Consider the following 26,346-nt stretch of genomic DNA (forward strand, 5'->3'; position numbering starts at 1 on the left):
CCACAACCAGGACGCTGAGGAAAATGCTCCGAACAGAGGGCCACAAGATGACTTCTTACAAACTAGTTACGGTCCCCTCTCTTCCTGGGGGACAGCTGCACAACATCAGACCAGAGGGCCTGGAATCCCACCACAGTGAAGTGTCCCCACAAAGCCTAAGCACCAGAAGTAAAAGTTGGACCCCTGCAGATGTGGGAATGCAGTTCTCATTATCCCACAGGCTCCCTTCACTGTCAGTTCCCCTCTCAGGAAGGCAGCCCTTCTAAAATTATCAATTAGAAACTGAATGTTGGGATCACTTTCCAAACCCAGGATATAATCTTACTAAACATACTATCTTTTATACTTTTTAACAGCAAAAACATACAAATAGGGAAGTTTAAATAACTTAGTGGTGAATTTCACTGGCACTTCTGAGCTCACACATCCATTCACAGACACACAGACTCCGCTCATCTGAGTGGAACAGGTACTCCTAGTGCTCCCCCCGCCTCCCCCAGGAACTGCCACCTCAGATGGCAGCCAACAGTTCCCATCATTGCCCCCACTCACAGGCCACAACCCACACGAGGCAGGGTCAAGCAGTAGAAGCATCCGCGATGGAGGAAAGGACAGGAAGGAGTGACAGGAGCCCCAGGCCAGGCGCCAGGTTCCTCTGAGCTATAAGATGGGAACAGACACTGGTCTGGCTCCCTTGCAGAGCCCCTGCCACGCAGACCCAGGGCACCAAAACCCACACCCGCACCACGTGGGGCCAGCTCAGGCCAGTCCCCGTCCATCTCTCCAGTCACTAATATAAGCTTAAGGACAATGGGTCTCCTGAGGGGCTGAGGGGGGGCATTCCAGAAACTTCGAAGGTGCATGTAGGTTGTTAAGGAAGCCAAGAACTCATGACAGAACACCTGTCTCTGTAATGGTCTCAGCCAGATCAGAGACCCATTTCACAGTGTCTGCCACCACTTGAACATACTTTCTTTTTTTCAGAAAGCAACAACCAGAGTAAACTCAAGAGCTTTGTTTGGAGGGGGGGAGGACTTTCTCTTTCAAAAAGGTAAAGTCAAAATCAACTTTTGGAATTTAACATAATGAAGGTAGTGTTATTAACATTATACAAGTACCTTTTTGTGATTCCCTGATCTTTTTAAAAAATTGTACAAAAATACACATAACATAAAATGTACCATCTTAACCACTTACAGATGAAGTAGTTCTTTGGCATTAAGTACATTCAGATGGTTGTGGACCACAACCACCAACCTTCTCCAGAATTGCCTCATCTTCCCAAACTGAAACTGTCCATTCCCCCTCCCTTAGCCCCTGGCAACCTGCATTCTACTTTCTGTCTCTCTGAATTTGACTATTCCAGGGACTTAATATAAGTGGAATCATACAGTTGATTTGTCCTTTTGTGACTGACTTATTTCACTTAGCATAACGTGCTCAAGGTTCATCCATGTCTTAAGTGTAGAATTTCCTTCCTTTTCAAGGCTAAATAATATTTCATTGTATGAACACACAACAATTTGTTTATCCATTCATCTGTCAATGGACACCTGGGTTACTTCCACCTTTTTTGGCTGCTGTGAATGATGTTGCTATGAACATGGAGTACAAATATCTCTTCAAGCCCCAGTTTCCAATTCTTTGGGGGTACATATACCTAGTAGTGGAGTTGCTGGATCATGCAGGCTATGTTTAACTTTTGAAGGAATTGCCACACTGTTTTCCACAGCAGCTACACCATTTTACATTGTCAGCAGTAGGACACAGGGTCCTAATTTCTCCACATCCTTGCCAACACTTGTTATTTTTCTGTTTGCTTGTTTCTGATAGCAGTCATCCTAATGAGGGAGAAGCAGTATCTTACTGTGATTTTAATTTGTATTTTCTAGATTATAATGATGCTGAGTTTTTTTTCCTGTACTTGCTGGCCATTCATATATCTTTTTTGGAGAAAGGTCTATTCAAGTGCTTTGCCCATTTTTAATCAGGTTGTTGAAATTTTTTGCTGTGCTTTGTTTGAAATTCTGATAGCAGATTACCATTTCAAAAAGTCACCTCTCCATTTGGCAACAAACACTTCTGACACACACATCGGCAGTGCTGGGATGAGGCTACTGACAAGGGCTAGCACATCTCTCAGTGTGACAGCCTAGGCACATAAGTGTTGGTTTTCTGCAAGTATGTGGGCAGATTACGGTACCTGAATTTTACTTCATGGCAGTGTAGGAGCCACATATTCTCGCTACAGGAGAGGGCTGAGAGGGTATAAGCCACAATCTCGGGCTCAGAAGGGTATTCACATTTTTAAATGGTTAGATTCAATACCTAATAATAGGTATTTGCTTCTTGTCCCACAAAGTCTAGAACATTTACTATCTAACACTTTAAGAAAATGCTTGCCAACTCCGAATCTAGAAGAACTCCTAAAATGTCTCATCAGGTTGCATAAGCTTTTACATATAAAGAAATATCCTTAGTGATATGTAAATCTTTACTTTCCTGAAACATCAAAATTAGTATGTGGAGTAATACAGAAACCTGTGTGCCACCAGCCACTCTCACTCTACCCACTCCTGCTTTACCCGGGCCTCAGATCCCACACTTCACCTCCCCTCAGAGGCAGGAGTGAATCAGCAGAGGGCACATCGGGAATGTGTGAGGCTCTTAACAGAGCCTGACCAGCCGTGGCAACCCTTTCTCTGCACCACACTTAGCCCTTCAAGCTTAATAAGGAGCAGGAAATGTAAGTCTGCTCTAGGAACTCTTGAGAGACAATAAACATTGACACGAGGTCAGATGGACTCTCCCTCACCCCCACTGAAGCCAGGGAGGCCAGAGAGAGGAGTTCAGATTCCCAGAGGCCCTCCAGCTGTGTGGCTAGGAAGCGTGGGTGTGTCCCTCCTCACAAGTGTGTGTGCATAGATACATACACACGCACATGCCCAACCCTCATCGGGGCCTGCTCCTTCCCAGCTGTGACCTGACCACAACAGACCTCTAGAGCTGGGTTGTTAGTTTCTCCTACTCTCTGGAAAGTTTCAAGATAAACATTCACTTCAAAAATACACTTGACCTTAGAAAACTATAATTAAATGAGTTAAAGCACTGAAGAGTACCCAGCACAGAAAAGGCCCACAATCCAAACCAGGCGACAAGACGGAAGAAGGGAAGGGAGGGTCCTTGGCTGACATAGGACTGAGGTTGTCAATCCATCACCTCCAGCCAGGATCCCTGGGTCCTGCTTGGCTCAAGAGGGGAAAGGCCTCCCTGCACCCCTGGGCTCCCCAAGCCCACCCTCAGGCACCATGTCACTGGGTCTAGAAAGTCAAGGAAACAGTAGTCTCTCCACCTCTGCTCTGGACACTCATTATTGAAGTCCATCTATGAGCTGCTGAGCTGATCAAGGCCTTGCAGGGGTTTTCTGCCCAGAGAGTGTCTTACGATCCACTGCAGAACTCAGACTATGACACTGGAGCAGAAGAGGTCACTTCATTCCCAAAAAGGAAAAGTTCATGTCAATTCAAAAACTACCACTAAATGTGCTGGTAATTTTAGACCACAAATTTTCACCCCAAACCTTCTAAGCGTTGTACCACTCAGCACGAAATGGACATTTCTGTTCCTCAGTCCCTGACTCTGCCAATGGCCCAAGACATTTGGATTCACTGTCCCCTTGGCTTCTGCACAGACAGTTCCTGGTCCTTCAGTCTCAGTCCACGGGGTGCCTCCTAGGGATGCCTCCCCTGACCCCATCTGAGGGGCCCCAGTGGGGCCAACTGTGCCTGTCCTGCCCCTGCTATGACCTCAGCACCTAAAAGTGAGCCCATATTCCAGGAGGCTCTCAAGGTGTTGGCTAAATGAATACATCTTCTCATCTAAAACATAAAGGTTGAGATGTAAAATGACTCATCACTTATTCTTTCATTCCAAGGTTTAAATGAAAAAGTGAAAGTGGGAAACTGCTTTTCCCTTGGTGGCCTAAAGGAGAGAGAAAGAGCTACAGGACCTCTGAGCCCTGCATCAGGAAAAGGCTAACAGAAGATCTGGTCTCCCTCAACTTTTGAAAAAGTTTCAATACTACAGAGAATGAATGATCCACACCCCCATCACTTGGATCGGCCACCATTCACATTTCGTCACACTTACTCTTTCCCTGTCCCGCTCTGCACACACATGCACACAAGCATCACGTGCTCACATACTTTTATGTTTCTGATCCATTTCAGGATCACAGGCCCCAGGACAAGGGCTTTTTCCGCATAACCACAATACAAGCATCACACCCAGGAACAGTACTGATATAATATTGCTGTCTAATACACACAGGCACATTTCCCCAGTGTCCTAATAATGTCCTTTATAGTTTTTAAAATCCAAGATCCAGTTAAAGATCACACATTATTCGTGATGCCTCTCAGCATTCTTTAATCCATTAGTTTTAACCGCAACAAACGGTTGAGATCTGACAATTTTTGACCTACAATGAAGGGGGCTTCACATTGTCCCACCCAACATAGCAGCCCTTGGGTTCTGGATTAAAGGAGCCCCATTCTCTTCGCCCTTTTCAGTGGACCCTTGTTCTGGTCACGTGCTGAGTCCACCCCTGCAATTCACCTCAATGCTCAAGAATAACCTCGATCTGTCTGGGGTGTCTCCAGCTCACCTTGCGCTGCCCCTGCCTGCCTATCTCTGGGATCAGCCACCCTCAAAGAAGCCAAGGGTTGAGACAAAATCCACCAACACCTGCAAGGAGAAGCCAGGACACCTCACAGGACAATGACCTGGACTGGATCTTGGACTGGACGAAAAGGAGGAGAAAGAGGGGCTACCCAGGAGAGTGGGGCCAGAAACATAACAATAAAATTAACACTAGACCTCAAAGGGGTCCAGACCAAGTAAATAATCTGATTGTGGAAAAAGGGAAGCTCCACTTATTAGGTGATTCTGGAAAACTATTGTTGGTGCTGTTCATTTGCCAACAGTATGGCTCTAAAGGAAAGATGCTTCTTCCATGTTTTTGGAAATATGTGCTAAGTGCTGTAGGTCAAAATGGTTGAGTATCAGTAATTCATATGGCTCAACCTCAGAAGAGCAAAATGACGAGCTGGATTTGCTTTAAAACACTTCAGTGAAGAAAACGAAAAAAGAGGGAGAGGAAAATCTTCACAACCATTAAATCAAGCAGACGGATAGCAGGGTTTGCTTTATCTACTTATACATGAGAGAATTCATAAAAAACATCTTTACATAATATTACAAGTGGACAAAGTGGCTGCCTGGAATCCATATTAGCTTTGCAGAGCCACACACTGAAAGAAGTGATGGAAGACAAGCACAGCTCTGATCTAATGCCTCTTCCCACCTCAGGATGACAAGAGCCACCTATCCAGGTTCCCTGTCATCCCTGGCAGCTGAGCTATGCAAGGAGTTGAAGAAGATAGGAAGGTATATCCTCAGTCATGACAAAGGGTTACCCATAGACAGCCTAAATCAACTGTATGTCTAGAAGCCACCCTGGCAACAGTCTGCGGGAATCCTGAGAAGCTGAGCTTGGTTGTCTAGTTCAAACGCTGCTACTGGACCAACACACATAGAAAGGCACAAGGACCCTTTGCCAGCCATGAGATCCCAGGACCTGGCATCCCTGCTGTTTATCAGAGGAAGCAGGAGTCTGCCCTCAGGAAGAGCTCTTTCTGTAAGAAGTGTTGAAAGCCTCCCCGACAAGAGGAAAGACTTGGAAAAGGGAACACTGGATACCCAGCCCCACTCACTGCCCACCTCCCCCTACCCCTGCACCTTCCAGGCCACACTCTGCTCTGTGTCCAGAGTACAGTGGGCATCTTGGCCCCTTGGCCCTTCTCTGTGAGCTGTACTGTCCTATACCACTGAAAGACCATCCCTGCCATGCTAACAACCACAACTGCCCCTCAGTTGAGAGCCAGTGCCCACAATCTGTCCCTCTGGGCCCTGTGCAAGGCACTCTGGTGGGGCCTCTCCCTCCTGCAAGGCCTCTTGCCCCACTCTCAGGACAGCATTTCCAAATGGTCTGCTGACCAGCACCAGCTGACGGGAACTCATGTTTGTTTTAGGCAAGTTATATGGACTCAGGGGCAATGGGGCATCCAGTGCACTGACGAGCATGTGCCCAGGGAGTGGCCACTCTGGCCACCTAGTACTGTGGTAGCTCTCGCATGCGCTCTCTGTCTCTCCGTCTGTCTGTCTCTCTCTCTCTCTCTCACACACACACACACACCCAGCACACTCTGCTCAAGCTCCCCGGCTAGCCTCAGACACACTCTGCCAGGTCTCCCTATGATCTAAGGGCCCTTCCTCTCAAGTAAGATCACACCCCTCAGCAGTGACACAAGGCTCCAGAATCCAGCCCTAGCCCCTCGGCATGGACACCAGCCCTTGCCTGCACTCGCCCTCCATGCCAAGCTCTGTGCCTACCCCTCCACCCCACAGGTGCACCTTTCTGAAACTGAACAACTCAAGGACCACCACTCACAAAGGCTTTTCCTCTGCAAGGCAGATTGCTCCCTCTTCTGGGCCCTTACCGTCCCTAGGACAACTGCAGACTGGGCAGCACCAGCCATTTCTAACAAAGCAGCTGCAGTTGGCAAAGGACACAGTTTGACTCTCAGTCGGAGTTGCTGCCCACAGCCCTTCCCAAGCAGAGCAAGACAGGGAAGTAGAAGTACCGAAGGCAGGAGTGGAGGACTGGGCCGAAGAGATCGGCCTGAGAGCCTGCAGGGAGGAGACAAAAGTAAACATGAACAGACACATGAGGGCTCCCAGGCTCACCCCAAGAACCGTGTGGCCAGGCCTCAGTTCCGGCCTCTGAACCTCAACACAGAACCCAGCACATCGGGCTGCACATCTCCCCAGTGTGTGACTGGGAGTAGCTAAGCACATGGTCACCCGATTTCCCTACCTTAGAGCTTTAACGAGAGACTATTAAGATAAGCAGGAGCAAAAATGGAAGAGGAAAGGAAAGGTGGCACGAAAGAGAAATCAGACAGTGAGTGACTATCGTGATGGTTGCAAAGCCTGGTAAATTCTACACTGAACTGAACACTTAAAAACAAAGGGACTCTGGTGTATGAGTGCACCTTAGCAAAGTTCTTAGAAAGATGTCTTTTTTTTAGTTGTGGGCACTGCATTGATAAAAGAACTTTGTTTTTCCATTAATAATGGTATTGTATTAGTGTTAACCTTTCTCCCCAATCATGTCAAGCCTGGGTAGAAAAATTAATTGGGTAAATAGAAGTTACTTCACTTATCCAGCACTAACTGATGTGTAAGCCCTCCCTTTCTCCTAATCACTAGTAGAGTCTTAACCATTTGGAACCAAACCCCAGAAAGCCAATAAGAAAAGTGCTAGCTGAACACCTGCCAGAGCTCCTGCGAGGTTAGCAGCATCTTATCTCTGATTTTTTCCAGGCATAGTATCACAGCTGTACCAACCGAGTGTCCACAAAAGCAAAGGGACAAAGGCCCATTCAAATTTTAAACTCACCACTTTTAGGAACCCTGGTACTATATGGACCTCACCTCATCATAAGCTAAGGGCCAGGAAGCAGATGATCTATTTACCTGGATAGTCAAAAGATATGTCAGGACAGCCTTCTGTGAATTCTGAAGGCAGAAAGGTTTTGAAGATTAGGTAACAACTCTTTGTAATTCTATAAATTGACACACGTCAATGTATGTAAACACCCGTGAATCATCAATCAAGATAATGAACACATCCACCACCCCCAGTCTCCTCGTGCTTTTGTCACCCCTCCCTTCTTCCCTCCCCTCCACGTAACCATTGATCTGCTTTCCATCACTACAGGTTACCTAGCACTTTCTATCTAGAGTTTTGTATGAACAGAATCACACAGTATATGCTTTTTTTCTTGACTGCTTATTCACTCAGTGTAATTATTATGAGATGCATCCATGTTGTTCTGTTTTCAATGCTTTGTTCCTTTTTTCTTTGTTAGTGTTCCCAACTCTTAAGATTTTTACCATAATTCAAATGCTTGGAGGAAACACGGTAGTAGCAACAATCGAGGAAATATTCCAACTAGGCAGACCAGAAGGTTTGTAACACCAGCTATTATGCAAAGAACTTCTGAAATTACCTTTCCCCACCCTTTCAGGAGAGGGGAGAGGGCCTAGGAAAGGGTCAAATACTCAAAATTGTTCGTTTATCTTAAGGACACCTGGCAGGGCCATGTCAGTGCTTTTCACCCCAGGAACTCAAAAATTTTGATAAATATCAGTTTCATTTCATAAACAAGAAAACAAGTGTTATTTGAACCAACTCAGAGCTCAGCAGGAGTCACCGCCTGCCATTCTCTGGCCCTGACTAAGACACTCGTGTTACCCTAAACAAACTTTCAGGTAAAACTAACTGTGCAAAACTGACAGTCAAGACTGATATCAAAAGTAGTGACAAAAAAAAAAAAAAGTGGCCACACACTGGAAAACAGTCTAGAAGCCCCTGAAAAGGTATACGCAGTTGTTACCACACGACACAGCAATTTCACCTAAGACTTACACCCACACAGAAACTTGTAAACAGATGTTCACAGCAGCTATTTTCCGTAACAACTAAAAGCGGAAACAACCCAAATGTCCACCAACAAATATGTGGATAAACAAAATATGGTCTGTCCATACTATGGAATATTACTCAGGCATAAAAAGGAATGGAGCAGATACATGCTACAATGTGGATGAAACTTGAAAATGCTCAGTGAAAGAACAAAAAAGCCACATACTATATGATTCTATTCATACAAAATACCCAGAGTAGGCAAATTCAGAGACATAAAGACTAATGGTTGCCTGGGGTTGGAGATGGGAGGACTGACAGGCTAAGGGGTGTATGGTTTCTTTTTAGGGTGATGAAAATGTCCTAAAATCAACTGTGGTGGTGGCTGCACAACTCTGAACGTACCAAAGCCACTGAACTGCACACTTTGGCTGAAATCTATGGTATGTGAATTCTATCTCAATAAAACTGCAAGAAAAAAGTGGTTACGCAGCACTTGACACTTCACAGACACTCATCCAATAAAATCAAAAGATAAAATCAGAATGGAAGCCCCATCGTACAGTTGGTTACACAGACAACTCTTGAGGACAAATAAGGAAAATTTTCCAAATGCTACAGGCAGCCAATGCTGCTAACTGGCATAGGAAATAATCAACTTTTTCCCATTTTCTGGTTCTATTCAGACTCTCCTGCCCCCAAATTCAGGGCCTTCTCTTGTGACACGAAGGATATCACTCCCCTAGCCCAAACACAGATCTAAAGTTAGGCTACAGGTGGGTGGGTCATTGGAGCTAGTTAAAAGAAAGAAGGACAAGCCCTTTTGATGTCATCAAAACTTAAGTGAGCTCAATTGTAATGTTTACCTTCGGTGGTGTGTTTTCATGCTTTTTTTCAGTACAGTTCAGTGTTCAGGTGCAGGAAAAGAAATCAATTATTTCAACTGAAGGAGAAGGACGGGCCTCCACAATCAATTGCAAACAGATTGCAAAGATCAAAACTAGAACTCAAGTTTGCCGTTCTATAGGCTATGGTTTAAAAAGGATTTGCAATGAAAAGACTACCTTCCACAACCCTGAGCTGCCACAGGTCATGGCACACTTCTCAACCAAGAGCTCTTTATCCTCAGCCTTCTGGACATGCCGGACACAAATCCTAATTACAGATAGCACTATCTGGTCCATCCATTCATAAGCAAATCTAGATTTTGCGGATGTTTAAAAGTTAACAAAAACATAGCTGTTACTACCATTTTACAGCTGTGCCAACAGAGTTCTACAGAGTAGAAACCACAGGTGTTATCACGAGCCTCCAGTGGCTCATTCATTTCTCCATGCAAACTCTCCCCTCTCTCCTACCTTCCTCCACCACATGTAAACAAAACTCAAAAAACACATACTTGCACACCTGTTCTCCCTAATGCCCCACCCATCAAGTTTCTATTTTTAAGGAATCTGAAGTTAGAAAGAGTCAATGTTTTCTGCTTCTATTAGGGGCAAAAAAGAAAGCCTAAGTGGGTGGTCTACCCACGGGAGTGACTCAATCAACAAACGTGTAAGCCCCATCCCCCAGGACAGTGCCTGAACTCACTCTGGTTGAGGATGGGTTGGCTCCCCCAGCCCTGGCAGTGGGTCCTCATGCCAAGGGACACCTGTGACAGGTTGAGCCCTATCCTGTAACTCCTCCCTGTCTGAGAATTCAAGAAAATAAACCTGAGGGAGGTGCCAGGGATAGGAATGGAATCTAAGATCCAGAGGATGATGGCTACATTCTTGGAGAGCCCAGCCCAAGACCACAGCCAGCCCCCTCTCCTACCTGGGGGACCCAGGTCCAGGAAGTATCTGTCTGATACTCATAACAGAAACCCAATCTTTGTTAAATGTTCACACCAAGAACAAACGTTTCTGAAGTGGCAGACTCATTTATGTAAAATCCACTACCACTGCCCCATTAGAGGAACAAACTCAAAACCAACTTTTCCAAGGCAAGGCTGCGGAGTTACGTAACAGGTCAGTCTCAGCAACAGGCAATGCAAGAAGGAAAAACAAAACACAAACTACCTCTTAAATAATCTTAATAGCCAGCGAGTGTAGGGTTCTCCATTAGAGGCATACATTCCGTTCCTGTTCGGGGAGCCTCGACCCTCCTCTCGCCAGCGTCCCTGGGCCCGGGGAAATTTGAACTCGCCACTCAATGGGCATGAATGGGAGGAGGAGGCGGATAGGACTACAGGTGGGAGGGTGGGGCTGGGCTGTCGGATCAACCAGAGGGGAAGCCCGAACAGAACAGATCACCCCGGACCTGGCTTGAGCGGGGCACTAACCCAGCTCGAGAAGAACTCGGGAAGAGATTACCCCCCGACCCGGCGAGATACGGACCTAGAGCCGCTCACCTCGGACAGGCCCGGAAGGGGACTTGGGACAGATAACCTAAGACCCAGCCTGAGCTAGATCCTGAGATCACCCGGACGCAACCTGAGTGGGACTTGAAGCAGGTCTGCCCGAGTTCAACTGGAGAGCGGGAACCGGGGCAGGTTACTCCGAGCACGTCCTAAGTGGGAGATCCCGGGCCAGGTTACTCCGGACTGGGTCGGAGTGCGGGACCCGAGCAGATCAGCCCAGGCCCAGCCGGAGGGGAAGCCGGGGCAGGTCCCCGACCGCCGAGGCCCGGCCCCGGCTTCCGGCGCCGCCATGTGCCGCTCACCTGCGCATCGAGCTGTCCGGCCACAGCGCCCGGGCCCGCGCCGACCGGGGCCCCCGCGCCGCCACCTCCGGGGCCGCCGGGGGGCGTCTGGGTCTGGCTGGGGAGGGTGAAGTCGGTAAACTCGAACTCGGATCCCTGTGTGTCGGCGCCGAGCAGCTCGGCCTCCTCGGTGTCCAGGAAGGTGAGCGTCTGCGAGCTGGGCCCGTACGCCTCCACGCTCATGGTGCCGCCGTGTAGGACCCTCGGGCCGGCCCCGCGCCGCACTCGAGTCCGCCGCCGCACTGAGGCCTAGGCCGCAGGCCTCGGGCCGCCGCCGCCGCCGCGCCCGTACCCCTAAACCGGATCAAAACGCCCGCCGGAGAGCGAGCCGGGTCTAGAGCCACGCGCGCCGAGCCGCCGTTGCTACCGCTGAGCCCCTCAGCGTCGCCGCTTCCTTCGGAACCGCCCGCCCTCGCAGCCCCCGGCAGGAACCGCCGCCGCTGCCGCTGCCGCCGACGTGCGCGTGCGCGAGCCCGACGCCGGCGCAGGTGCGCGTGCGCGAGCCCGACGCCGGCGCAGGCGCGCGCGCTCCTCGAGGACGCCTCCAACCGCGCCCGGACTCCGGGAGATGAGCGGGCCGACGGGACATGCAGCGCGCACGCGTGGGCAGGCGGGGCTTCCAACAGCCGTCGCGGGGGCAACTCGAGGACGTGGTCCCGCCCCAACCGCTGCTGTGTGGCGCCCGTGTAATGAGTGGTGCGGCAGTGGTCATCTGTGCCCTTAGGGTCGGCGACAGTGCCTTGGGTTAATTGAGCGCCAACTGAATGCCTTACATAGGTGGAACGAACACTCAGCTGGGGAGACTTGGCGAGGACTATGGGTCCCCATCTCTCGAAGAAGCTCCCTGGGCCTGTTTCCCCATCTCTAATATGGGGGTGCCTGGCACATAGTAGCTGCTCAGTGTGCATTAGTTAAGTAAACGAATGGGGACAGTTCTTAGCACAGAGCTTAGCACGCGGAAATGGTGGTTTATGCTGCTCCGGACAACATTCAGAGGCGTGTAACAAAGCTATTGGGAGCACTTGCTCTGGATTTCTGAAATCCACCCCTGGCCACCTAGTGGCTGTGTGACTTTGTACAAATGACATCTCTGAGCCTAGGGTTTCCTCAGCTGGGAAAGGGAAATAATAACCATTAAGATGGGATGAGGAATAAATGAAATACTGTTTACTGCCTTAAGTGTTTATAAAAAAAAAGTTCCTCATAGGTTGGCTTTGTTTATCACATGATCATCCTCATGGAGAGAATAATGCCCACATAGGAGGTGCTCAGTAAAAATTCAGCTACTAGTTTATGAGCCTTTATCTCCTCTAACTCTGAGCCTCAGCTTCCTGTTTTGTAAAGTGTCTTGGAGAACCCCCCACTTCCCTTTCTGCCCCAAGATCTGGGGACTTTAAGTACTTGAAGTCAGCTCATAGGGCTCCTGGTTTGCAGGACTGTGCTGAAAGCTCCTGATGCTGCATGGTTCTTCATTTTCTAGTATTCCTGTCACAACATGGTAGGAGGTTCCTTTTTCCTTCACATCCTTTTTGGCCTCTTGTGAACTAAAATGTGGGAATATAAAAAATGAATAATTAGGTCCCCTTCTCCAGGAAGACACAGTTTAATGGAGAATCCCAATAAGGCAACAGATGGTTTCAATAAAATGCAAAGCCCTCTATGGAAAACATCCAATTGAATTGGTAGAAACATTTAAGACTGATCTGGTAAAACTTAACAGAGTTTTAAATTGCCTTGCCACCCCCCTTTTGACCTGGCGATTCTACTTTTAAGGATCTCCTCTTATTTCCTACATATGCTCATATTTGCAAAATGACATTGTGGACGATACGCTAAAACATATCTATTTAACACAAAAGAAGTTGGTAATGGAGGAATTGAAAAAAAAAGTCAAGACATATAGAAAACAAATCGTAAAATGGCAGAAATAAATCCTTATCAGTAAGTACATTTAAAGTAAAAGGATTAAACTCTACACTTGAAAGGCAGAGATTGCCAGAATTGATTTTTCTTTAAAAATCTTGACCCAACAAAATTCTCTGTCTACAAGAGACTCACTTTAGATTCAAAGACAAATAGGTTGAAAGTAAATGGATAGAAAAAGATATTCCATGCAAGTATATCCAAAAGAGAACTAGATTGACTTTACTAACATACAAAATAGATGTTAAGACTAAAATTGTTACTCAGGATTATATAATGATAAAATTTTCAATCTAGCAGGAAGAAGTAATTATAAACATGAAATCACCTAACAACAAAGCCCCAAAATACATGAAGAAAAATGTGAGAAATTAAAAGGAGAAATAAACAATTCAACAGCAATTATGGTTTACTAGAGAGGAAAGGAGTCAAAGGCTTAGGGAGATTGAAATGTAAGAGTGGATTTGTCATTTAAGGCCTACACACCTACCCTGGGAGGGGCCAAAGGACACAACTTTCATCATAACTGTGAGAAATAAATTTGTGAAGGGAACCCCAGCATCCTGGAAAAGCTCTATGATCTCTCTTCTCTGTAGACCAGAACTTAGAGCAGTAACTACTGCCACTGAATTGTGAAACCTAAATGCAATGAGAGTAATTGAATCATGGGGTGGCCCAGGCCAAGTGGTAGCCCTCAACCATCAAAGGCAAGGTGGGTGTGGTTATTGTAATGGACAGCAGAGTCAAAGCAGCAATCAGAATAGACCCACAGAGACCTATGGCATTGGCTAGTTGATTGTGGTGTTCCTAGAAGTGAAATAGATGGGAGGTCTACTAAATTTTTATGTGATCTGTTTAAGCAGAAAAGTTCTAGGTCAAGTGAAGGAAAGTCTAACTTGAACCATAAAAATAGAGTCATGGCCCCTCAGTCAATTCTCAGACTTGATCCAGGTCACAAACCCGGAAATTCTAATGAAGAGGAAGCTGGGTCCCCATGAAGAAGGACCGCGCTACACTACCAAAACTTTATATGTTAATATTTCCCCAATCTTCCCCAATGGAACCTTTGTCCTTTACCAAGGTGACTGTGTACTGGGGAAAAAGAAATAATTAGGCCTTTCAGGGATTACTGGACACTGGCTTTGAAGCAACACTAATTCCAAGAGACCCAAAACATCACTTTGGTCCATCAGTCAGAATAGGGGCTTATGGAGCTCAAGTTGTCAATGGAGTTTTATTTGGTTCATCTCACAATGGGTCCAGTGGGTCCCTGAACCCATCCTGTGGTTATTTCCCCAGTTCTGGAATGCATAATTGGAATAGATGCACTTAGCAGCAGGCAGAATCCTCGTATTTATTCCCTGAACTGTGGAGTGAGGGCTCTTATGGTGGGAGAGGTCAAGTGAAAGCCACTAGAACTGTCTCTACCTAAGAAAATGGTAAACCAAAACCAAGACTGTATTCCTGGAGGGACTGCAGACATGAGTACCACCATAAAGGAGGGACTGCAGAGATTAGTGCCACCATCAAGGACCCGAAAGGTGCACTTGAATGCGTATCTCTATTTATCTCTGCCATTTGGCCTGTGCAGAGGACAGATGGAGCCTGGAGAATGACAATGGATTATCACAAGTTTAACCAGGTGGTAACTCCATTTGCAGCTACCCTACCGGCTGTGGTTTTATTTCTTGAGCAAACGAACACATTCTCAGTACCTGGTATGTAGCTGGCAGATTGGCGAAGGCCTTTTTCTCCATCCTTGGCCAAGACCCATCAGAAATAGTTTGCTTTCAGCTGACAAGGCCAGCAATATACCCTCAATGCCCTACCTCAGGGCTCCATCAACTCCCCATTTCTTTATCATAATTTAGTTGGAAGGAATCTTGATCACCTTTCCCTTTCCCAAGATGTCACATTGGTCCATTATATTGGTGACATTATGCTGATTGAGCCTAGTGAATAAGGAGTAGTAACCTGTCTGGACTGAATGCTAAGATATTTGCATGTCAGAGAGTAGAAAATGAATCCAACAAAAATTCAAGGGCCTTCTAGCTCAGTGAAATTTCTAGGGGTCCAGAGATGTGGGGCATGCCAAGGTATCCCTTCTGAGGTGGCTAAATTGTTGCATCTGGCCCCATCTGCAACCAAGAAAGAGGCACAACGCCTTGTGGGCCTCTTTGGATTTTGGAGGCAACAGTCCTTATCTGGGTGTTTACCCAGTGACCTGAAAAATAGCTCTGTTTGAGTGGGACCCAGAACAAGAGAAGGCTCTATAACAGATCCAGGCTGCCATGCAAGCTGTTCTGCCACTTGGGCCATATGATCCAGCAGATCCAATGGTGCTCGGAGTGTCAGTGACAGATAGAGATGCTGTCTGGAGTCTTTAGCAGCCCAGATAGGTGAATCTGCAGCACAAGCCCTTAGGATTTTGGAGCAAAGCCCTGCCATTCTCTGCAGGCAAATCCTCTCCTTTTGAGAAACAGCTTTAGCACATCCTGCTCCCGGGCTTTAGTAGAAACTGAACGCTTCACCATGAGCCACCAAGTTACCATGGGATCTGAGCTGCCCATCATGAACTGGGTATTGTCTGACCCATCAACCCATAAAAGTGGATGTGACAGCAGCACTCCATCATCAATGGAAGGAGTATATCTACAAGATAAGGCCCAACTAAGAGAAGAAGGAGAAGAAGGAGAGGGAGAGGGAGGAGGAGGAAGAGAAGGAGGAAAAGGAGAAGAAGAAGAAGGAGGAGGAGAAGGAAAAGGAGGAAGAGGAGGGGGAGAAGAAGGAAGCGGGGGGATGATGATCAAGTCCAAGCAGACCCTGAAGGCACAAGTAAGTTACCTGAAAAAGTGCTCCAAATGCCCACAGACCCCACTTCTGTTACACTGTCTTCTCTCTCCCAGCCTGTGCCTATGGCCTCATGTGGCATTTCCTATGATCAGTTTCCAGAGGAAAAGTAATCTTGGGCCTGGATTACAGGTGGTTCTGCATGATATGCAGGCACCACGAAGAGTAGATGGCTGCAAAGCTACAGCTGCTCTCTGTGACAGCCCTGAAGGGCAGCAGTGAAGAGAAGTCCTCCCCAAGGACAGAACTTCAACTGGCACACTTAGTTGTTCATTTTGCTTGGAAGGAGAAATGGCCAAATATGTGATTATACACCGATTCCTGGGCTGTGGCCAATAGTTTGGTTGGATGGTCAGGGACTTGGATGGAACATGATTGGAAAATTAGGGACAAGGAAGTCTGGGGAAGAGGTATGTGGATAGACGTCTCTGAATGGGGGCGAAATGTGAAGATACTTGTGTCCCAGGTGAATATTCACCAAAGGGTGAACTCAACAGATAAGGATTTTAATACTCAAGTGGACAGGATGACACATTCTGTGAACACCAGTCAACCTCTTTCCCCAGACACTCCTGTCACCACCCAACAGACCACACACAAACAAGTGGCCATGGTGGCAGAAATGGAGATTATGATGGGTTCAGCAACATGGACTTCCATTCACTAAGGCCAGCCTGGCTATGACCACTGCTGGTCAATCTACCGACAACAGAGATCAACACTGAGCCCCAATATGGCACCATTCCCTGGGGTGAACAGCCAGCTGCCTGATGGCAGGTTGATTACTTTGGACCACCTACATCATGGAAGAAGCAGCATTTTGTTCTCACTGGAATAGACACTTACTCTGGATGTGGAATTGCCTTCTCTGCCCATAACGCTTCTACCTAAACTGCCATGTGGACTTACAGAATGCCCTAGTCACCATCATGGTACTCCACACAGCATTCTTATGATCAAGGAACTCCTTTCACTGCAAATGAAATATGGCAATGAATTCACTGGTCTTACCACGTTCTCCATCATCCTAAAGCAGCTGCTTTGAAAGAGCAGTTGAATGGCCATTTGAAGACTCAGTTACAGTGCAGGCAATGTGGCAGTACCTTGCAGGGCTGAGGCATGGCTCTCCAGGAGACTGAATGTGCTCTGTATCTGATACATGGTGCTGTTTCTCCAATAGCCGGGATTTATGAATCTAGGAATCAAGGTGATATGGGAGTGGCACCTTTCACTGTTACCATTAGCAACCCCTAGCAAAATTTTTGCTTCCTGCCCCCGTGACGTTATGCTCTACTGACCTAGAGGTCTTCATCACAAAGGGAGGACTGCTTAGACGAAGAGAGACAACAGTGATTCCCTTGAACTGGCAGTTAAGACAGCCACCTGGCCTCTTTGGGTTCTTCGTGCCTCTGAATCAACAGGCAAAGAAGGGAGTTACTGTGCTGGCTGAGGTGATGGATCCTGACGACCAAGGGGAAAATTGGCCTGCTATTCCACAATGGAGGTAAGAAAGAGCATGTCTGGACCACAGGAAATCCCTGAAGGCATCTATTAGTATTACAATGGACCTGTGATTAAGGTCCATGGGAAACTGTTCAGTCGGGACTTACTAATGGCCCAGACCCTTCAGGAATGAAGGTTTGGTGGGAGAGGGTAGACCTCAGTGGTAGAGCATGTGCTTAGCATGCATGCGGTCATGGGTTCAATCCCCAAGACCTCCATCAAAATAATAAATAAGTAAATAACTAAATAAATCTAATTACCTCTCTCTCCCCTAAAAAAAGGAATGAAGTTTTGCATCATCCTATCAAGTAAAGAACTATGACCACTTGGGTGCTTGCTGAGAGCAAAGAGAATATGGAACCAGTGGTAGAAGAAGGCAGTTAATAATACCAGCTATGACCACATGACCAGATACAGAAGTGAGGACTGAAACACTCACGAGTATTTCTTTCTCTTTTTTTCACTATGAATTTGTATGCAAGATCTAAATAGCCGATATCTTTGTTTTCTTCCTTCTCTTATCACGTAATGTCAGATGTATTGACTTTACAGCACAGTATTTAAGTGTCATTAGCATCACGTCAAATATTTAACTTACAGGATAAATCAAGGACAAAAGTAAACATCACCCAAAGACTTTGCATTCTCCTCTGGAGAAAGGGTTAGTACATTTTCATTGTACACAGGAAAGTTGTATCGTCTGAGGCATGGTTATCACCTGCTTAGTGTCTTTATTGGGAAATTAAGTGTGGTTGAAGATGTGTATAATTGCCAAGTTGACCTGGGGTGGACTTGTGATTGTTAATTTGGGGTATCAACTTCACTAGGCCATGGTACCCAATATTTGGCCAAACATTTTTCTAGATGTTTCTATGAAGGTGTTTTTAAGATGAGATTAACATTTAAATAAGTCAGGCCAAGAAGGACAAATACTACATGATTCCACTCATATGAGGTACCGAGTGGGCAAATTCAGAAAGACAGGAAATAGAATGGTAGTGGCCAGGATATGGAGGAGAGGAATTGCGACAGGTATGGGGTTTCTTTCGGGGATAATGGAAATGTTCTGGAATGAGATAGTGGTGATGGTTGCACAACATTGTGAATATACTAAAATTCAGTGCATTGTCTATTTTAAAAAGATGAATTTTGGGGGTAGAGTATAGGTCAAGTGGTAGAGCTTGTGCTTAGCATGCATATGGTTCTGGGTTCAATCCCCAGGACCTCCTCTAAGAATAAATAAACAAACAAACCTAATTACCTTCCCTCACCAAAATCAAAAACAAAACATAAAATAAAAGGATGAATTTTATGTCATGGGGTTTCATCTTGATTTAAAAGTTGCCCCTCCAAATCAATATTTTGGAAGTTTAAAATACATCCTCAAATCCTTTGACACTTTTTTCCGATTGCCCTCCCCTTGAGTGTAATTGAAGCTAATGAACAGAAGGTGAAACAGAAGGTGATAGAAGTAACTGCACGACACTAGAGGAACGCGGGCTTCTGCCTTGCCCTCTCCTGGTCACTCACTCAAGGGGACACAAGCTACCATGTCAGGAGGACACTCAAACATTGTTACGGGGAAGCCTCCAGAGAAAGGAACTAAGACCTCTCACCATCAGCCAGCACCTGCTGCCACTCACGTGTGAGCCACGTTGACTGTGGACCCTGCAGCTCTAGAAGAATTTCCACTACCTCCAGCTCTAGCCAACATCTTGACCACAACCTCCTGAGAGACCCTGAGTCAGAACCACATGGCCAAGCCACTCCCTAATTCCTGACCTACAGAAATTATGAGATAACAAGCGTTTATTGTTTTAAACTACTGACTTTTTTTGTAATTGAAGCATAGTCAGTTTACAATGTGCCAATTTTTGTTGTACAGCATAATGTTTCAGTTATACATATACCTACATATATGTGTTTTCATATTCTTTTTCATTACAGGTTACTACAAGATATTGAATACAGTTCCCTGTGCTATATAGAAGAAATTTGGGAGTTTTAAATGTATTTTATATATAGTAGTTGATACTTGCAAATCTCAAACTCCCAGTTTACACTTTCCCACTCCCTTCCCCAACCTCCCTGTAATCATAAGATTGTTTATGGCATCTGTGAGTCTGTTTCTGTTTTGTAGGTGAGGTCATTAGTGTCTTCTTTTTTTTCTTTTTTTAGATTCCACATGGGAGTGATAAAATATGGTATTTTTCTTTCTTTTTCTGGATTACTTCGCTTAGAATGATAATCTCCAGGCCTATCCAAGTTGTTGCAAATGGCACTATTTTATTCTTTTTTATGGCTGAGTAGTATTCCATTGTATAAATACACTACAGCTTCTTAAACTAATTGTGGGTATAATTTGTTACACATCAATGGATAACTGATACAAACATCCAAGATGTTTAATTGCAGGCTGGTTGCTAAGAACAAAAGATTGAAAACAACTTAGGTGCCCTGCATTAGTAGGAAATGACTTGTCCCAACCTCAGATTGGGTTGTCACACCCCTAATGGCAGGGCAACCTCAACTATCATGGGCTGGGAGATATTCTGGTTGAGATGCCTCAGGAGGGAGCCCAGCCTCAGAACGTGGTCTGGAGCAGCTAAGCCCCAGGCCCTCCTAGTGCACGTCGGTTCTCCAGCTTTGCTAAAGACACAGTAGCCAGAATTCCAGACACATGCCTTATCTTTCTTTTCCCTGTCACCCCAAGAACTTCCTTTCCCGTCCTCTGATAGAGTCTTCTTCATGGCCAGCATTGATCATAACTGTGATTAAATTATCACCCATGTGATTCTTTGTCTAATGTACATCATTTTGTGTAGAGGATGCTGTGGGCACCCTTCCTGGATCTCCTTTACTGCCTGGTGCATTTGTACCCCCAGCTGCTGCAACTATTGTCTGCTAATGGCTCACAGCCACCCCTGGTGAATTTCCCTCATCCAAACTGCCTCACCAGGGTGGTATGCCCCCCAGCACAAACAGACCTTAGGGAGGTCCATACCAAAAATGGATTGGCATGGGAAACCAGAGGCTGAACCCCTGGCATCAAAATGGGACCAACTCTGATGCTGGTCATGCTTTAGGGTCCCCCTACCCAGAGCAATGGAGGCTTGATTCCAGGTGAGCCCACTTCCTTGCCTGCTCCTTCCCTAACTGGTCCTGCATCCCTCGCTCCATCATGAGTTTCCCCCAGACTCACACAACTTTTACCCCCATCTCAGGCTTCTAGAGAACCCAACCCAAGCCAGGGTAGAAGTCAGCTCTCTGAAGGTTGGAACTGGATCTGGTGCAATGCTGGGCACACAGTAGTTGCTCAGTAAATGTTTCTGTGGCCAAGCCATAAGCCCACATTACTACCTGGGGAGAATGTGGAGGAGTTCTATTACCCATGTTCATAAGAGAGGCTGACCAAAAAGGTTCACTACATTTTGTCAAAATCTTCCATCCCCAGTCATCTTTACCACATTCCTCCTGCAAACTCAAGATCCATCAACACTTTCATGTGCTCTGAGCATATGGAGACCAAGGACTTGTCAGAAAAGAAGACACATTGATCTGTTTGCTTCCTTTGTTGCTTGTGCTTTTGGTGTCATTTCCAAGAAACCATTGTTAATACAAGGTCATGGAGATTAACCCCCAAGTTTTCTTCTAAAAGTAGTATGATTTTAGCTCTTATGCCTAGGTGTTTGATTCATTTTGAGTTAATTTTTGTGTATGGTATGAGGTAAGGGTCCAACTTCATTTGTTTGCATGTGGATATCCAATTATTCTAGTACCTTTTGCTAAAGAGACTATTCCTTCCCCATTGAATGGTCATGGCACCTATTGTGAACTGAATGTTTGTGTCCCCGCTAGATTCATATGTTGAAGTCCTAACCCACAATGTGATGGTATTAGGAAGTGGGACCTTTGGGAGGTGATTAGAGTTTAATGAGGTCATGAGGATGGGGTCCTAATAATGAGATTAGTACCCTTATAATTCTCTCTCTTTCTTTGTCTCTCTCGGTCTTTCTGCCATGTGAGGACACAGCAAGAAGGCAGCCCTTCACAGACCAGGAAGAGAGCTCTCACCAGGAACCGAATTGGCTGGCATCTTGATCTTGGACTTCCAGAACTGTGAAAAATAAATGTCTGTTGTATGAGCCACTCAATGTGTGGAATTTTGTTACAGCCGCCCAAGCAGACTAAGAGAGCGCCCTCGTTAAAAATCAATTGATTATGAATGTAAGGCTTTATTTCTGGATTCCCAATTCTATTCCATAGATATATTTGTCTATCCTAATGCTAGTACCATGCTGTCTTGATTACTGTGGCTTTGGATTAATTTTCAAAATCGGAAAGGGTGGTCTTCCAACTCTGTTCTTCTTTTTCAAGCTTGTTTTGGGGGAGAAATGTCTGTTCAAGTTCTTTGCTCTTTTTAAATTGAGTTATTTATATATTTTTACTGTTCAGTTGTAAGAGTTCTTTTTATATTCTGGATACAAGTCCCTTATCAGATAGATGATTTGCACGTGTTTTCTCCCAGTCTGCAGGTTGTCATTTTCACTTTCTTGATGATATCATTTGGGGCACAGAAGTTTTTCATTATGATGAAGTCTAAATCATCTGTTTTTCCTTTAGTTGCCTGTGCTTTTGCCGTCATTGCTAAGTAACCGTTGTCTATTCTAAGGTCGCAGATTGATTCCTGTATATGGTAGGGGTCCAACTTCATTCTTTCACGTGTAGATATCCAGTTGTCCCAGCACCATTTGTTGAAAAGACTGTTCTTTCCCACTGAATTGTCTTGACACCCTTGTAAATGCTTTTTTTAGTATGTGTATGTGCCATGCAGTATTTGGGACAAACTTAGGGTAAAACATTTTCATATGTTTATCCGAAATTCGAGTTTACCTGGGTGTCCCGCATTTGTATTTGCTGAATCTGGCAACTCTATACTGGCATCTAGTGGGTAGAGACTAGGGATGCTACTAAACTTCGTATGACGCTCAGGACAGCCCTCCTGAAAACAAAGTCTTACGCAAAATGTCAATCGTACTGAGCCTGAGAAATCCTGGTGTGAAATAAACACAAGGATAGCATCACTTGACAACCAGCACCCCAGCAACTCTGAGAGTAGGTGACATCAGCCCATTTTCCAGGATTGGAAACTGAAGCTCAGAGCAAGTAAGGCAAACTCGGGGGGCAGTGGGAGTGGAATTCACTTAGCTTCTTTTTAAAAATCATCCAGGAGAATTTGTCCCAGAAGAGAGAAAGGGGCTTGTGAAAGGGACCTGGGCTACCCACTATGGGTGTAGGCATCTCAGATCAATCTCCGTGGATCCCACCCTCCACCCCTGCCAAACACTTAGTCTGAGAAAATGTTAAGGCATTTGCACCTTAACACTACTCCAGGGGCTTCTTTAGGATGTCACGTGGAGAGGATGAGAAATAAAATAATGCTTGGTCTGGCCACAGTCTCATCTCTGGAGGGTCTGGAGTCACTTTTGTTTACTTGGTTGTTAGTGATTTTTTAAAACCTACCAAGCAGTCATTAACATTCACCCTCTCTAGTGGGTTGAATTGTGTTCCTCCAAAAGATATGTCCAAGTCCCAACCTCCAGAACCTATGAATGTGATCTCATTTGGAAAAAGGATCCTTGCCGATGTAATTAAATAAAAGATCTCAAGATGACATCATTATGGATTTAGGGTGAGCACTAAATCCAATGACAGGTGTCCTATAAGACACAGAAGATGAGAAACATAGAGGAGACCGTGTAATGATGGAGGCAGAGATCAGAGTGATGCAACCACAAGCCAAGAAATGTCTGGAGCCCCCAGAAGCTGAAAGAGGGAAAGAAAGATCCTTCCCTAGAACCTCCAGAGGGAGCACGGCTCTGCCAACAACTTGATCCTGGACTTCTGGCCCCCAGAACTGTCAGAGAATAAATTCCTGTTGTTTTCCCAAGAAAAGAGATACATGGACATGTACTGCAATGCTCGTAGCAGCACTATTTACATTAGCCAAGACATGGAAGCAACCTAAATGTCCACCAACAGATGACTGGATAAAGAAGTTGTGGTATATATATACAATGGAATACTACTCAGCCATAAAAAAGAACAAAATAATGCCATTTGCAGCAACATGGATGGACCCAGTGAAGTAAGCCAGAAAGAGAAAGAAAAATACCATATGATATCACTTATATGTGGAATTATAAAAAACCAAACAAAATTATTTACAAAACAGAAACAGACTCATAGACATAGAAAATAAACTTACAGTTACCAGAGGTGGTGGGGGAGGGGCTGGGAAGGGATAAATTAGGAGTCTGAGATTTTCAGATACCAACTACTATATATAAAATTAGAGAAACAAGAAGTTTATACTGTATGGCACAGGGAACTATATTCAATATGTTGTAGTAAATTATGGTGAAAAGAATATGAAAATGAATATATGTATGTTCCTATAGGACTGAAACATTGTGCTGTACACCAGAAACTGACACACTGTAAACTGACTATATTTCAAAAAATATTAAAAATAATAACGGTGATGATGGTTACACAACATTTCGTTAATGTCCGTAATGCCACTGAATGGTACAGATAAAATGGCAGATTTTATGTTACATATATTTTTCCACCAAAAAAAATCTAAAAGGATAAAATTCAATTAAAAAGAAAAATACAACACATGGCTGTGTTCTAACCATGAAGGATAGACTGTTGATGAGTTTGTGGTAATGAAAGCAGGTCTGGATTTACATCCCCACCCTGCTATCTGATTGCTGTGTGACCTCTCTCAAATGTCTTGGCCTCTCTGTGCCTCACCTGTGAAATGGAATTCTAGTGGCCCCAACACCCCATAGTGTCTTACTTGGCAGGCATAGGGCAGTAGCCAGCCAGCAATTATCAAGTCAGCTCTTTATAGATGCTCAATGTTCTTTACTTTGTCTACATTTTAACAATTCATTATTGGCATTTAAAAAAACAAAACAAAAAATTATTTCAGACCATGCCAAAGTCCCCTCAGGGCCTCCACCACAGGCACATGTCTCTCTCTCAGCCTAGTCTGGGTCCCAGGTAGATCTCTGCCAATCCCAGTCCTGTCCCCCTCAGTGACTTAACTCAGCCTGGCTTGCACCCCTGAATTCACCCTCCAGTTCTGAATCCACAACTCTGCCCCCACATCCTGATCCAGCCTTCCTTGAGTTCCATGCCAGCCTCCAAGTCCAGGAAAACGGAATTCTTTTCTCGCACCAAGAGAGGTCCCTCTAGGGTAAGCAGCAGCCATGGCTGCTGTAGGGAAATTCCATGACTTTGGAAAAAAGGACATTTAGAATCTTAGCTTTCCCCCAGCCCAGTCGCTTTGAAACCTCATCTGTCGGGCTCCTGGCTCCCACAGAAGTGGCCCTCTCCAGCCATGCCCTTGCTGAGATGTAGCCAGCTCAGGCTGACTGTGGACTCCATTTGGGGCTCCCTCCAGGAACAGTGGGTGCTTGTGGGTTTCTAGGGGCCCCCTCATGGTCTGATTCTTGCTTCAAAGGGACCCCTTGTGGGATGTGGATGTGTGGCCAAAGCCCCGGCGATGCTGGTGGGGAAAGAAAAATAGGCGTGTGTGTATGTTTTATAGCCTTCCTCCACTCTCTGAACGGCGTCTTTGAAGGTGATGATGGGTCACAGCAGGCCTTGGGTTGGGGGGACAGCGGGCAGCTACCTTGATTCTAATTCAACCACAGGTTGCTTTTTTGGGGGATATGCTGTGGGGTGTCTGGAGAGGTGGGTTTTGGTCTGGCCTCAAAGCTCCGGTTCCCAAAGAGACTCAAGGCTGCTATTGTGAGAGGCGAGGCGCCGAGGAAGCAGTCAGTCCCAAGGGACCCCCTTCTATTCCCATACCAGGCTGCACGCTGGGCTATATTTTGGGTGGAATTTCACTGCAGCTGTTTTAGAAGGTGTTGAGATGGGAAACCAAATAATACCTCCCAGTGAGCCCCGACCCAAGTCACTCTCCCCACTTCACAGAGAGCTGTGTGGCCTCTTGCAGCAGGGAGATGGCCGATAAGCAAAAGTCATCAGAAATTAGTAACTGGGGTGGTGGGTTCAAAGGTGACAAAACGATAAAAAGGAGAACGGACCACATCACACACACCAGTAGGGCCACCATCCAGAATGGAAAGCAGTGTCTCAAAGAGGTGTGTGTACCCATGTCCACAGCTGCACTAGTCACCATCGCCAAGAGATGGAAACAACCCAAGTGTCCATCAGATGATGAACGAATAAACGGAAGGAAGTGCCTACTTGTGGTGGAATATTACTCAGTCATGAAGAAGAATGAAGCTGTGACACATGCTACAACATGATGAACCTTGAAAGCATCACGTCCAGGGAAAGAATCCAGACAGGAAAGGCCACACAGCATATGATCCCATTTCTATGAAATGCCCAAAAAGGCAAGTACGCAGAGACAGAAAGCAGATTAGTGATTATAGAGGCTGAGGGAGAGAGGATGGGAAGTGATTGCTTAGTAGGGACAGGGTTTCCTTTTGAAAGTATTCTGGAACTAGACAGATGTGATTGTTACACAAGAAGTGAATGTACTCAAGGGCACTGAATTGTCACTTTAAAGTGGTCAAAATGGTAAGTTCCGCGTTGTATGTATTTTACCACAAAAAAGGAAAAAAGAAAAGAAAGGAACCTGTCTCAGCCTCCTCTTGACTTAGGACCCAACCCTCACCCATCAAATGGAGCAAAATCAAATCCTTCCTGTATAAGTCAAGATTCCCCAG

The 26,346-nt window shown here is 45.7% G+C and overlaps 1 protein-coding gene across 2 annotated transcripts in view; it reads right to left on the reverse strand.

Annotated features, from left to right (window-relative positions):
* UPF1 (UPF1 RNA helicase and ATPase) overlaps positions 1-11,624 on the reverse strand; it is a 30,247-nt gene extending 18,623 nt beyond the window's left edge. For both annotated transcript variants that reach the window (XM_072947332.1, XM_072947331.1), the window contains exon 1: positions 11,255-11,624. In XM_072947332.1, coding sequence (XP_072803433.1) covers positions 11,255-11,476 — 222 coding nt within the window. In that variant the 5' untranslated portion in view covers positions 11,477-11,624. The remainder of the gene's footprint in view (positions 1-11,254) is intronic.
* Positions 11,625-26,346: the final 14,722 nt, after the last annotated feature.

This window comes from Vicugna pacos, chromosome 22 (assembly GCF_048564905.1).
Source record: "Vicugna pacos chromosome 22, VicPac4, whole genome shotgun sequence".
In the NCBI taxonomy this organism is placed as follows: Eukaryota; Metazoa; Chordata; class Mammalia; order Artiodactyla; family Camelidae; genus Vicugna; species Vicugna pacos.